Raw genomic sequence first — 14,707 nt, forward strand, 5'->3', positions numbered from 1 at the left:
GGAGACTCTCCTGGTTTGTCTCCATCTCTAATTTTTTCCACTCATTTTTCCTGTAGGTTTTACTCAGGTGGAGGTTCTTCCCGAGATATGGGGCAGTTCTCTCTGCTCTACATTCAAAGGTCTGTGATTATATAGTTAGTATAGACTCTGTTCCTTTAGGGACCTGCTGCTCCCCTTCTCTCCCCTCCCTCCACCTCCACCTCTGTCTTTAAGGCACATAATTTATGATTTAGATGAATCTTGTCTCTATCAAGTAGAGGCAGTTGTTCCACTTTCCTTGAGACCCATTGCTTGTGGGACTATCACGTGTGCATTCAGCCCTGGATGTCTAAATAGGCCCTACTTTCTCCATCTCTGGGAGGTCTTGCCTCTGTTTGAAGATTAACACTCTGGGAAGGATGAGGTCCCTTCCTTTGATCACTGTTTCAGGGTCTTGGAAGCCTTACATTGTGATTGGCTAGAGCAGAGCAATCTATAGGCAGGGACTATATCTTACTTCCACCAGCACAAGACTTAATGCACATTCATTCAGAATATGCTATGAACACTGAGTGACTGTCTCAGGACATCCCTTTGGAGATGCTTAAGTCTATTCTCTAGTTTTATTCCTGGTATCATTGGAAACGTGGCTGAGGGGCCAGGATGGTTGGTGGTTTTAGAGGAACCTGTAGGAGATTCTGGGAGAGGCAGCTGGGGGGTCGGGAGGGTTGCTTCTGTGCTTGTTCACAGGACTGCTGAGTGAGCTTTTTAGCTGGATCTGGGACTGGCTTCCATATCCTGAACTCTGCCAAGCTCTCCACACCCGCCTTCTAATAGCCAGGACCTCCTCCATGCCCAGGACCCTGGAGAACTTGTTTCCTTCCACATTCACATCTTGCTGCCAGCAAAGTCTCCAGCGAAGCCCCATTTAAATCTTTAGTCCACTTCCTCACCATGTAGGGCCGCACTGGTCTTCCATTGTCCCCCTCTAGTCTTCCTCCACCCTTCCAGCTAAGCCACCTCCTTCCTACTTTCACTTCCTTCCCAGGCCCATTTTGCCCTTTGGCCTCAACAACCTGAGGCCCAGCCTGGTTAGTACTCAGACTTCCTGAGGCTCCTCCTCAGGATCTTGCCTCCCCAGGGTCTCAACTCAAAGAGGGCCTCTCTAAGCTCCACTCCAAGCCTGATTCTGGTTGGCCAAGATCCTTCCCTGTCCATGGGTTTGCCTTCTCTTTCATCCCAAGTGTTTCTCCTCAGAGGCAGAAAAAGCCCCTGGGTAAGTGATTTCTGCTGTTAATAGAGTTGGCAGAAAAACTGAGAGAGAGTCAGAGAGGAAGAAGACTGGGCTTGGAGCACCACTGGCTATAGAAGCCCTGTGGGGTTTAAGCAGAGGGTATTTCATGGCACCAGAGCTAGACTTGGATCTGGCTGGTGTAGACAACTACCTTGTGAGTTTGGGAAAAGCAGGTATGTTTGCTGGGGTCAGAGGGATTTGGAGACCTACACTCTGTTCTTCTCCAGAACAGAAAGGTTCTCAGCTCTGATGAGCAAAATCTGAGTTAAGGGAGGTTATACCTTGGAGCTTCTCCTCTAGCATCCTCCCACTGTTTGCCCTGCCCTCCTTTCCTTTCTGACCTGGTGCACAGCTTACTTTCTTCATCTTTGCCTCTCCCACAGGGCCTAGCACATAGTATGCTTAGACATATTCCTGGAATGAATGAAGACTTTTTCACTGGGTGATACTTCTTTCTTCATGTTTTGCCTTGCTCCCTCACTGGAGTTTCAGAAAGTCTCTTCTCATATCTTCTTAGAGAAGACGTTGGTGTGAAATTTGTGGAATAGCAGGTCCAGTTTGATAAGGTGGTCACCCATCACCAGAAATGACTTAGAGGCTTCTTCCTCCAGGCTCATGGAGCTAGATATCTATTTTTATAGCTACTAAAGGTATCTCCCTGCCTTTCTTATCTAATTTTATTTTATTTTGTTTTATTTTATTTTATTTTATTTTATTTTATTTTATTTTATTTTATTTTATTTTTTAGTGTCATTGTACCAGGCACCGCTACACCTTATTACTTCGTGTTATAGACTAGGCAAATGAGACTCCCAAGTAAAATAATTTGTGCATAGCAACAGTTCTGAAATGAGAAATACAGTTTGTGTGACTCCACAGCTGCTTCCTGCTTCACTACCCTTCCCTTGTAGACGTCTATAAGCTACAGCTCTTATACAGTGATTTCTTAAGATGAACATAAAGAAAAGAGACAGATATGATAGTGCGATGAGTGGTGATTCTATTTCTGCACCATATCTTGCATTTCACTGATTCTTATCATACCTCCCACCATTTTTCTATTTCAGGCATTTGTTACATCCCATTTACAGTTCCATAATAACCTCTTAATTATTCTCCTCTCTCTAGGTTCCATTCTACACCCAAATACTGTTCCCAAAGCATATCTTGTATCATGTCATTCTTCTGTTTAAAACTGTTTCACGGTTTCTAATGATCTGTCCTACAAACTTGAGTTTGTGCTCTTAATCTACACTGTCTCACTGTTCTTCTGCAAATCCCTCTGCTGAACTGGTGACATGTTTAATCTTCATTTTACAAATATAAACTTTGCTTTCTCTGCTCACTCCACCTGGAATAACCCTCCTTTTGCCTTCATTTGTAGAAATGTTTTTCAACTTGAAATCAAATGTTGTTCATTCAGTTAATATCGCTCAGGTCCCCACTGGAAAGAGGTCTTTCCTTCCTGTTTCCATGACGCTTTGTAGCTGGAAGACAACTGAAGTTTTTAAGAATGTTGAGAGTGGATGTTGATATGAAAACTATTCCCCATCATGTATCTGCGTGTCTGTGTTCTTCCCTTTAGAGCTTCGGAGAGTAAGCTTATCCTTCTTCCAGTTGACCATCCTTCAAATATCTGAAGATAGTTTTCATATCTTACCTAATTTTAAAAAGTGTGGTGGTCATGGATTATAGGCCAGACCAGAATGTAGGCGGAAAGAGTACCAAAGTCCCATGAGGTGTGGCCTCTTAGTGGCCATTAAAACACTGAGTCACCAAGAGGCAGTTGGCTGTTATCACAAAACTTATTTGCACCTCTTTAATTTTGAAGACTCTTGGAGTCTTAAACTGTTACTGTGTACACTGTTGGCAGTAGGCCAACACCAGAAGCCAAGACAATACTTATTCATGAATGCCCCTGTTTTTTGCATTACATGTGGCAAATGTTAATTTCTAGGTTTTCTTTCTCTTGCTCTCTAGCAGTTCTTGGTCTACTTCTCTCCATTATCAATTGATATGTGTTATGTGCTTCCAGAAGGCAGATTCATTTGAATCTTAGTTAAAGCAAAAATTATGTGGAACGGTCAGTTTCTATACCAAGTATGTTCCAAATTTGGAAATCAGCCGCTGCCAGACTGCGATGGGAGTTGGGAGGTGCTGAGGGTGATAGGGTAGGTAGATGGGTTGGAGGAGGTGTCTGTGTTTCCTCTTGTTCTAATTAGCAGACACTTTGGGGGCTGTCATGCCTTCAAGTTGTTTGCACCTAGTAATATTTACTTGGATAATTAGGGTTTCTAGCCTTATTGAGAGAACATGAAGCAGATTCTACCCTAAGGACTTTTATATTAGAAAGGGAGACAAAGACTTCTCATAACAACTGCAAACAGAATATAGTACAAAGTGAAATAATAGTTGAGAGGATACCTGGTAAATGATTGATTTGGTAAAGTCACTCTCAGAAGGTTCCTGGGTGATAAGTTAGAATATTTTTATGTCTTAGCTGAATTTGGTTACTTCAGCTTCTTTTCCAACCTTTCAGGGAAGCTATGTGATTTTTACATCTCTTTCTCCGGAGGAGAAGTTGTACATTCATTACTACTGCAGTGGTTTCTCTCATTTTTCCACTTTTGCACAAACCAAGACTAAGAATAATAATTATTATTATTATAATATTAATAATAATTACTATTATTATAATAACTATTATCATTATATGTTAGCATTAGATCTGCACTAATATTTTTTTATAAATTTATTTTTTATTGGTGTTCAATTTGCCAACATACAGAATAACACCCAGTGCTCATCCCATCAAGTGCCCCCCTCAGTGTCCGTCACCCAGTAACCCCCACCCCCCGTTCACTTCCCCTTCCACCACCCCTAGTTCGTTTCCCAGAGTTAGGAGTCTCTCATGTTCTGTCTCCCTTTCTGATATTTCCCACTCATTTTTCCTCCTTTACCCTTTATTCCTTTCACTATTTTTTATATTCCTCAAATGAATGAGACCATGTAATGTTTGTCCTTCTCCGACTGACTTATTTCACTCAGCATAATACCCTCCAGTTCCATCCACGTTGAAAAAAATGGTGGGTATTTGTCATTTCTAATGTCTGAGGAATATTCCATTGCATACATAAACCACATCGTCTTTATCCATTCATCCTTCGATGGACACCGAGGCTCCTTCCACAGTTGGTTATTGTGGACATTGCTGCTATAAACATCAGGGTGCAGGTATCCCAGCGTTTCATTGCATCTGCATCTTCGGGGTAAATCCCCAGCAGTGCAATTGCTGGGTCGTAGGGCAAGATCGGCACTAATATCTATAGCAAATATTTAACTGGATCTATTTTAAATGGGCAAATAAGATTTACTGACTAAAGTTGTGGTGGAGCTTGTTTTGTGCTTTTGGTGAGGGGCAAGGAAGGAAGGCCCAGGAGAGGTTCTATTTACTGGAAAAAGGCCAAAGCTGAAGATGTAGCTTGAACAGATTTTTCCTTGGGAAACAGTTATAGACAGTGCCTAGATGAGGTGATTATTTCCTCTTTCCTGACACTATTTCAGGCTGACAAATGGTGCAAAGAACATACTCACTAGTCTTGCAAAGATTGGAAAATGAGGTACTTCTACTCTTTTATTTCATCAACTAGGAAGCATTTTGGGATCTTGACACGCCCTTGCCTCAAATTTTCATTTCTGATCACAGAAAACCCTTCCTGGTTCATAGTTTATGTATCTCTTCCTTATTTTGGCAGGTGAAGAAATGTTCATAGAACGTCCTTAATTAATTGTTTCTGGTCTTGTTAATTTTCCCCATTCTCACTGGTGTGAGGTGGTATCTCATTGTGGTTTTGATTTGTATTTCCCTGATGGCAAGTGATGCAGAGCATTTTCTCATGTGCATGTTGGCCATGTCTATGTCTTCTTCTTTGAGATTTTTGTTCATGTCTTTTGCCCATTTCATGATTGGATTGTTTGTTTCTTTGGTGTTGAGTTTAATAAGTTCTTTATAGATCTTGGAAACTAGCCCTTTATCTGACGTCATTTGCAAATGTCTTCTCCCATTCTGTAGGTTGTCTTTTAGTTTTGTTGACTGTATCCTTTTCTGTGCAAAAGCTTCTTATCTTGGTGAAGTTCCAGAAGTCCTAGCCTCAGCAATCAGACAACAAAAATAAATAAAAGGCATTCAGCATACAGCAATTTGGCAGTGTGGCAGGAAACAAAATCAATGCCCAGAAGTCAGTGGCATTTCTATACACTAAAATGAGACTGAAGAAAGAGAAATTAAGGAGTCAATCCCAAATACAATTGAACCCAAAAGTATAAGATACCTAGGAATAAACCTAACCAAAGAGGTAAAGGATCTACACCCTAAAAATTACAGAACACTTCTGAAAGAAATTGAGGAAGACACAAAGAGATGGAAAAATATTCCATGCTCATGGATTGGAAGAATTAATATTGTGAAAATGTCAATGTTACCCAGGGCAATTTACACCTTTAATGCAATCCCTATCAAAATACCATGGACTTTCTTCAGAGTTGGAACAAATTATTTTAAGGTTTCTGTCGAATCAGAAAAGACCCTGAATAGCCAGGGGAGTTTTAAAAAAGAAAACCATAGCTGGGGGCATCACAATGCTAGATTTCAGGTCGTACTACAAAGCTGTGGTCATCAAGACAGTGTGGTACTGGTACAAAAACAGACACATAGATGAATGGAACACAATTGAGAATCCAGAAGAGGACCCTCAACTTTATGGTCAACTAATATTTGACAAAGTAGGAAAGACTATCCACTGGAAAAAAAAGAGAGTCTCTTCAATAAATGGTGCTGGGAAAATTGGACATCTACATGCAGAAGAATGAAACTAGACCACTCTCTTGCACCATACACAAGGATAAACTCAAAATGGATGATGGATCTAAATGTGAGACAAGATTCCATCAAAATCCTAGAGGAGAACACAGGCAACACCCCTTTTGAACTTGGCCACAGTAACTTCTTGCAAGATACATCCACGAAGGTAAGAGAAACAAAAGCAAAAATAACTATTGAGAGACTATTTTCTAATTTCACTGAGATTCACAGACCCAGGAAATGTCCTCAGGATATTCACTTGGAATAGATGATGGTACATGTTTGACTCTCCTGCTTATACCCCAGTTTGACTGTTTCTTTCCAAAACAACAGCAAAAACAGAACCTTCTAGGAATCTCAAGATAACAAGAGTCAATCAGTATTTTCATACATTCATTTTCTCTGCCCTAAATTCTTTCTATGGTTGCTTGGCATAACCTTCTCCTGGGGAGTGAGAATTGGGGATAAGAATGTATAATTTAGAAGTAGGAGGATGTATACGGACCCTGGCCCAGCCTTCTGGATGCTTTAGACTATAAAAGTATTTAAGGAGACATCTAGAACACCAGCTGACAGAAAGAGAAATTTAGTTTTAGCTGAGAATCAGGATGGACAATAAGTGCTGGTTAAAAGGGGAGGAAGGTTGGTAATGGGGATCAGTCAGAATGGCTTTCTAGATGTTGGGGAAAGCCTTTAGAATAATGTTAAGAAGATCTGTAGTGCCAAGAATGGACAGAAGGAATGAGGGAAGTAACCCTAACAGGGCAGATACTTACCCAGGCCACAGGCTCATCCCAGGAAGGGTAAGTCAGGATGTAAGAGCTGAATTAGAAAGGAGGTGATGGGCCTGATGGTCAGGGAAGAATAAGGGTGGGGCTCTGACTAGCTGATTTGGAGATCTGGCCTGAACTTAAACCATTAGAATAATCAGATTATTGCATGGAGAAAGAGCATTTCTAGATACGGCATTTGAGGATGATCCTTCTCTGTGTTGTTATAGGGTGGATTTGTAGTAAGCTCGCTCAGGATTCCCAATCATGGGTTTGTTTTCTTTTCTATAAGATTGCTTGTTCATTAGGCAGCCCAGGTGGCTCAACGGTTTAGTGCTGCGTTTGGCCCAGGGCGTGATCCTGGAGACCCGGGATCTGGTCCTATGTCGGCCTCCCTGCATGGAGCCTGCTTCTCCTTCTGCCTGTGTCTCTGTCTCTCTCTTTCTCTGTGTCTCTCATGAATAAATAAATAAATAAATCTTTAAAGAAAAGATTTCTTGTTCATGTACTTGTTTGGCCTTCTCCTCTTGGAGTCATGTAATTATTTGATTTTCAGATGCTTTGTTCTTTGAACTGCTTCTCTGGTATCTTCCTATTTTAGTCTGTAAGCCACTTTCCTTCATCTTCAGTAAATTGGAAAGGGAGCATGGACCACGCTGCACAACACAGTTGAGGGAAACAGAAATTATGAAAAGTATTAGCGCTTTCCAACCCTGCCATTCAGATGATCCTTTTCTGGGATTCCTGCTCAAGGTCTATGATATGGACTTTAGAAGAGTGTATGATATTTTTTTGAGGTGACTAACCTCATGGGGTGGTGTGATTCAAGCACTGTGAAGAACCACTGTTGTGTCTTAGCTGGGAGGGAGGTGGCTGGGGACAGTTCCCCAGAAAGAGAAACCTAGTACAACCTAGTACCAACTGCAGGAGCCTCCAAGGACAGCTGAAGGACCTGAAGGAGAAAGAGGAATTGGGAAAAGGAAAAGGAGTTCAGAAGAAACTAGTAGGAGGGGTGCCCCATCTTCCGTTGTTTTTCATCCTCTTTCTAGTAGGTATTCCTTCTTTGTATTCTCCATATCCTGAAGATTATATAATTCTGGCTCCTCTTCTTTTTTTTTTAAGATTTGTTTATTTATTTATTCAGAGAGAGTGAGAGAAAGGCAGAGACACAGGCAGAGGGAGAAGCAGGCTCCTTGCAGGAAGCCTGACATGGGACTCAGTCCCGGATCTCCAGGATCACACCCCGGGCTTCAGGTGGTGCTAAATCGCTGGGCCACCTGGGCTGCCCTCTGACTCCTCTTCAACTTAAATCTACTGACTGCCTACCATTTATTAGCCCCTGTACTAGGTCCTTTCATAACATTATCTCCTGCAATTCCTGTATTGAACCCGCAGTGAACAGAGTGTGGTCAGTCTCTTCCTCAGTCATGGCATCTTTGCACCATCACTTCTTGTCAGGCCCCTGTTCAGTTCATTTTATTTTCCTTTTTCATCCTTACCTCTATTCTTGTTTCCCCTCCTTACTGGAGGCCCTTGCTTTGGTGTAGTTAACAATGTTCTTCCAATCCATGCTCTACATGTATATTTAGATACATTTACCCATTCAACAACTATAGTGCCCAATTGTGTGTGTGTGTGTGTTCTTAATTCCACTAAGACTGTGCTTAAGAATGGTGGCACAAGTGACACCGTCACAGCAGTTCATTATGGTTTGTATCTTCTCACTGAATTCGCAAGCTAATCCAGGGAGGCCAGTCAAGTAGTTTCCTTCTAGATGAGGTAACTGAGGCATAGATGTTAAGCAAATCACTGTAATTTATGTAGCCATGTGAAAGGTCCAGGATTCACATCCAGATTTTGTGTCATAATGATCATTATTCTTATCACTACAGTACCAGGCACTGTCTCTTCCAGAAATAAGATAAGGCATCTGTAGAAAAAGATTATATTATTTATTATTATCATTATCATTATTATTGTGTTTGAGCATTGCTTTTTTTCAATGCCTGGTCTGACTCAGTAAGCCTGGACCTCCAAGTGTTTAGTAACAAAATGAATGAGAATATCAAATTAGAGTCCTTAGTTTTCAAGGCAAATTATTTGGAATAAAACTCATTCCATGTCTCTCGAGGGGTAGCTTACAGGCTTCAGTTTTAGTGGGTGATTTTGGGCTAGATATCTATAAAGACTAATTTATTATATCGTTTAGGGACTTTGGATCATTTTCAATGAAGATCCAAAAGTCTTACTTTTGAGGTAGATGATATTAAGTCCATATTGCATGCTGGGCATGTGCTAGGCACTCAGCTACATATCTCACAGGCATCATTTCACTTACACCTCACAACTACCCGATGAGGGATTCACTTTTTCTCCCATTTGACTGTTGTGGAAACGAATGCCCCAAGAGGTGAACTAATTTGCCCCCTGGGTGTGAGATTGAGTTGAGTTTTGAACCCGAACAGTCTACCTGCAGAGCCTTACTCCTAGACACTAAATTGTGCTGCCTTTCTGTGAAGGAAGCTTTTATAATTTATTCCCTTTGAAACTGAGGACAATTTCTTGTCAGGTGGATGGTTCTTGTCAGGTGGACTGGAGAGCAGTCATGTGAAGTATGAGTGGAATAGTATCTTCAGAGGGAGAGAATATGAAATGTATAAATATTACCCAGGTGTCTCTGGTAGGCCTCCTCTGTCTCCTGAAGTGAGGACCTCAGCCTTCAGACATCATACCTAGGTTATACAGCTTGATCATGATGCCTTTCAAAAAGTAGGGATTCTCTAACTAGGCCTAGGTAGTTGGTTGCCTATAATCTAAGACAGCCTGATATTTTAAAAGAAAGTGTCCTCAACAGAGCAGGCTGGAAGCTGCAGGTGTCAAGAGGAACACTGTCAGTGCCAGCCAGGGAGGACTGTCAAATCAAAAACTAGTGGCCAATTTGTCATAATGGAGGGTAGTTTTGTTGATTACAGGAAAAAATGTGCTTTGTTTTGCAATTATGTCTGTATTTATAGGTACAGTATGAATATACTTTGCGCTTCATCATTTTTGTAAATTTATTTTTTTAGGAAAAATTGCTGAAAAAATAATGCCAAATATTTGAAGTAGGAGATTAAAATGTTATCAAATGTTTAAAAAAAAGTGTCCTCAAAGGCAAACAATTCTTTATCACCTTGTATGGCTCATTCCTGCTATGAATGACATGCAGTGAAGGTTTTGTCACAGGTGATGTTCCCTACACACTTTTCACTTTCATTGACTTCTACAAGGAAGGTAATACCATCTACATATTTACTGAGCAAGGTTTTTAAGGTTTGCGTGGCTACAAAGTAGGTATCTCAAAGTCATGTAGGCAGGAATTCTGGATTATGGTCTCTTTTAGGTTTTCTTCTCAGTGTGGTCATTTGTTCCACAAATACTTCTTGATCAACTAACTCACAGTTTATTGTCGGAGACAGGAGGCTGATCTGGAATTCTGGTACATTAGGATCAATGGCACATGAGGGAACCTGTGTGCTATGAGAGTACATAGGGAGGGCACCACAAGGGTCAATGGAGGCTTCTTGGGAAAGCACTCTTGAGCTGAGAACTGAAAGTGAGGTGTGGTAGCTAAGCGAAAGGACCAAGAGGGCATTAGAGGCAAGGGAACAGGGTGAGTGTAGAATTTTGCAGCTCAGGTAGGAACTGGGCAGGGGATGAGACTAGAAGGACAAGTACATTGATACTGTAGAAATGTTCTATTAGGGAAGAACTGACCTGCCTTATGTATCTCACCTACTGATTGGTAAATCATAACATTGGAACTGGTGGGTCGCAAACAAGGAGTCTACATGGATTTATAGACAGAAGGTCTGTCCCATAACCCAAAAGTTCCTTTTGATCATCCATAGAGAAGACTTTTCAATTTTGACTTCATCTTTATGTCTTTAAAATCTCTGACAACATTTTGTAATCTTCTCTCAAAACCAAAGCTTCAGTAGGGAGGAGAAGAGGGGCTGCATCACTGTCTGCTGTGTTCTCCACTACTCATTTCCGGACATTGCTGTGAATTTGTCACCCAAAGCCTTGTTCCCCTTGAGGAGAGGACCATTTGAATAGCAGCAGGGAAGGAGAGGGTAGGATGAACCATATGTGGCATTTGTTCATTAAGAAAATATATTTAATATTTTCAGACAATGGTTTGTGGGAGTTAGAAAAACTCCTTGTGACAAATTAATAGACAGTTACACGCAAGTGCTTTAATACCTACTCACAGAGCAGGGCAGGGTCTCCAGGCCCCTGGCAGCTGCCATCACAGATGGTGCAGGGTGTTTATAAAACACAGTGTGGCCAGTGAGGAGACTGTCTGTAGAAGTCAGCTCACCTTCTCTTTTGGAACCCAGAGAGGGGGTAGACAAAGGAATTGTTTTGGTTGTGAGCTGTTGAGTTAGGTGACTTACTTCTTTTCTCCCTATTCATCACATTCTATAAATGTGCACATAAAAGTTGAGTGAGTTTTTGAGTATTTGGTTTAGGCGAGGTGTATTGAATGTCAGAATTCACAAAACCACCTTCCTGGCTCTACTCAATTCTCAGTCCTGGACTTCGGGTGATGCTGCCCCCATTTCTCCAGTGTTACCTTCCCAGGAAGCCTGGTCCTTTCCTTTTTGCAGGTGGTTATGAAGGCCCTGCCCCTTCCTCCCTCTTCCTCTCTGTTCACAGAAAAACTGTGGGCCTAGGTGGGTAATGGGAAGGGGTGGACTGTACATTCTTGGCCATCAGTACAACTGAATGGATGAGGCAGAATGAGGAGAAAGGGGACCAAATCCCTGTCTATCTTGACCATCTGGTTTTGGGGTTAAGTGTTGTAAGACTGAAGGATCTCTATTTGTATATTAAACTCAGATGATTTTTTAAAAAAGAGTCTGTAATTGCAATGAGGCCCATTAGTCCTTGATTTAATGTGTCATAATTCATGTTCAAGCACTGCACACACATCCAGTGTGTAATTTATTCACACCCTGCTGTGTCTTACAGCTTAATTAGTACATGAAGCTACAGGAATTTGATGAACCCAAATGGGATTATGTCATGTGGTGTGTAAAAAAGAAGAATGTTGAGAGGTATTTGGTACTTTTTCTGTGGAGGAAACCTGAGTTGATCTTTCTATGATGTCCTTTGGTGTCACTTTCTGTGATATTTGGGTTGCAACATGTGATGTGGTTTCTGAGCTTTGGTTGGTGGGTTGAATAATGGGGTCAGTAAATATTTATTGTCTATTCTGTCTTAGGCATTATGAAGGGACACCACATACCAGAGGAAATATGAAGCAGCAGCTTTGAAGACTGAGCAACCAATTGAGGCATCCCCAACCCAACTGGGCTTAACGCAGCTTCACTGAACCTGATCTGAGACTCACAGCTCCCCGGGATTGCTACAACTTTAGCTAGAATGCTGTGCCAGGCACTCCGAAGATTTGGTAAAAAGCTGGTGCGCAAACATCCACTGGAGCTACCTGTGGCTGAGACTGCCCCTGCTAGAAGCTTGAGCACTCTGGATTTAGTGGTCCTGGGTGTGGGCAACACACTGGGTGTAAGTGTATATATTTTGGTTGGGGAGGTGGCTAGAGATCAAGCAGGACCATCTTTAGTGATTTGCATTTTGGTGGCTGGCCTAACTTTAGTGTTGGCTGGGCTGTGCTATGGAGAGATTAGTGCTCGGGTTCCCCATTCTGGCTCCGCATATCTCTACAGCTATGTCACTGTAGGTGAACTCTGGGCTTTCATCAGTGGCTGGCTCCTCATCATCACCACTTTTGCTCATACGGGCGTTAGGATCTGGGCCTGGACCTTATTCTTTGACAATCTTTTTGGGAACAAGTTCTCCCTGACCTTGCAGGAGACTTTTTTACCACAAGCTCCTGGTGTTTTTGTAGAAATTCTAGGCTTCATTGTTATGTTCCTTCTGTTGTTGCTCATGGAATTGCTGACTAGAAACATTAGGCAGCTTTCACTGGTTACCAAAACGCTCACTTTGGTGAAAGTATTGGTTCTTGGTTTTGTCATCATCTCTGGCTTCCTGAAGGGGGACCTATACAACTGGAAGCTCACAGAAGAGGACTACATAAAGGCTGGACTCAATGACACCTCTAGCTTGGGCCTTCTGGGCTCTGGAGGATTTGTGCCTTTTGGCTTCCAGGGGATTCTCCGTGGATCAGCTACCTGTGTCTTTGCTTTTACAGGTTTCAACATTATTGTTACCAGGGTTGAATTAGCCCAGAATCCCAAGTGTTCAATCCCCAAAAGCATTATGATTTCACTGTTCTTTTGCTTTTTTGTGTATTTTGGTGTGTCTGCGGCACTAACACTTATGGTGCCTTACTACCAACTTCAACCTGGGAGCACCTTGCCTGAGGCATTTCTCCATATTGGCTGGGTCCCTGCCTACCACTTTGTAAACTTTGGATTTTTCTGTAGTCTTTCTACCAAAGTCTTTGGCAACATGTTCCCCATACGTCAACAGGTATACATGATGGCAAAGGATGGCCTCCTATTCCCTGTCCTTGCCAGGATCCAAACCGGCACATATATGCCCATTCTGGCTACCATGATCATTTTCATAGTTGCAACAATCATGACATTCTTCCTTGGATTCACTGATCTCTTGGACCTCAGGTCAATTGGGGCCCTGTTAGTTTTCACTCTACTGGCTTTTATTGTTCTCATCCTCAGGTATCAGCCTGAAAGGAAGAATGGGGGGAAAGAAGCAGAGGTACTTGGAGAGAATGAGGGAAATGAAATGCAGGTGCAGGAAGAGAATGAGGGAAATGAAGCACAGGTGCAAGAGGAGAATGAGGGAAATGAAGCACAGGTGCAGGAGGAGAATGAGGGAAATGAAGCACAGGTGCAGGAGGAGAATGAGGGAAATGAAGTAGACATGCAGGAAGAGAACAGATCTGCAGCTGAGAGTTTGACTCTGCAGACACTATTTTTTCCAGGCAATCCCACCCCCACTGCACTCTCTGGCTGGGTTGTCTCTGTTTGCTCCTCACTGCTTGTTCTGCTGCTAACTCTTCTCTGTCTGATGCTGTCCTGGTGGCCAGTTCTGCTTTCTGGACACCCAGTGTGGATTACAGTGGTTGTGCTGCTTCTGGTGCTCATCACTGGGATGACTGGGGTCATCTGGAGGCAGCCACAGAGCTCCTCTCCCATTCACTTTAAGGTACCTGGTCTGCCTCTCCTCCCGCTCCTAAGCATCTTTTTGAATATTTACCTTATGATGCAGATGACAGCTGGCACTTGGGCTCTACTTGGTGTCTGGGTCCTGGTTGGATTTGCTATCTACTTTGGTTATGGGATCCGGCACAGCCAGGCCCCTTAAACCCACTTCATTTAGGGCAAAAATTATAGTTCTTGAACTTAGCAGAGCCAGTACATATTTGGTTTGATATCATCACATGAATGCAATCTGGTTACCCTGCACAATAATGGGGAGTGCTCTTGAGCACAAGAGCACTGTCTTGGGACAGCTATGCCTCCCTTGGGATGTTTGTAGAGGAACATTAATAATGCTCTTTATTTATTGTGAAGGATATTTCTTTTCTATCTCTCTCTTGTCTACTTTTCAGTTGTGTTTCTACTATATACTGGCTTTAAAAAGTTCTTATTAAAAGAACTAGAGGGGGATGCCTTGGTGGCTCAGCAGTTAAGTGTCTGCCTTTGACTCAGGGTGTGATCCTGGAGTTACAGGATTGAGACCCACATCAGGCTCCCTGCATGGAGCCTGCTTTTCCCTCTGCCTGTGTCTCTGCCTCTCTCTCTCTCT

General features: G+C 42.3%; 1 protein-coding gene across 1 annotated transcript; it reads left to right on the plus strand.

Moving 5' to 3' along the window:
* Positions 1–12,334: 12,334 nt before the first annotated feature.
* On the plus strand, positions 12,335–14,344 carry LOC112917474 (cationic amino acid transporter 3-like). The gene is made up of 2 exons (XM_072765095.1): positions 12,335–13,648; positions 13,805–14,344. The coding sequence occupies exons 1-2, from the start codon at positions 12,335–12,337 to the stop codon at positions 14,261–14,263; spliced, it is 1,773 nt and encodes a 590-aa protein (XP_072621196.1). The 3' UTR covers positions 14,264–14,344.
* The last annotated feature ends 363 nt before the right edge of the window (positions 14,345–14,707 follow it).

Source organism: Vulpes vulpes, chromosome 8, assembly GCF_048418805.1.
Source record: "Vulpes vulpes isolate BD-2025 chromosome 8, VulVul3, whole genome shotgun sequence".
NCBI lineage: Eukaryota > Metazoa > Chordata > Mammalia > Carnivora > Canidae > Vulpes > Vulpes vulpes.

Coding starts and splice junctions, on each gene's coding strand:
- LOC112917474 (XM_072765095.1), top strand. CDS start 12,335: ATGCTGTGCCAGGCACTCCGAAGATTTGGTAAAAAGCTGGTGCGCAAA. Junction 13,649..13,804: donor GGAAGAATGGGGGGAAAGAA/GCAGAGGTACTT, acceptor GAGGAGAATGAG/GGAAATGAAGTAGACATGCA.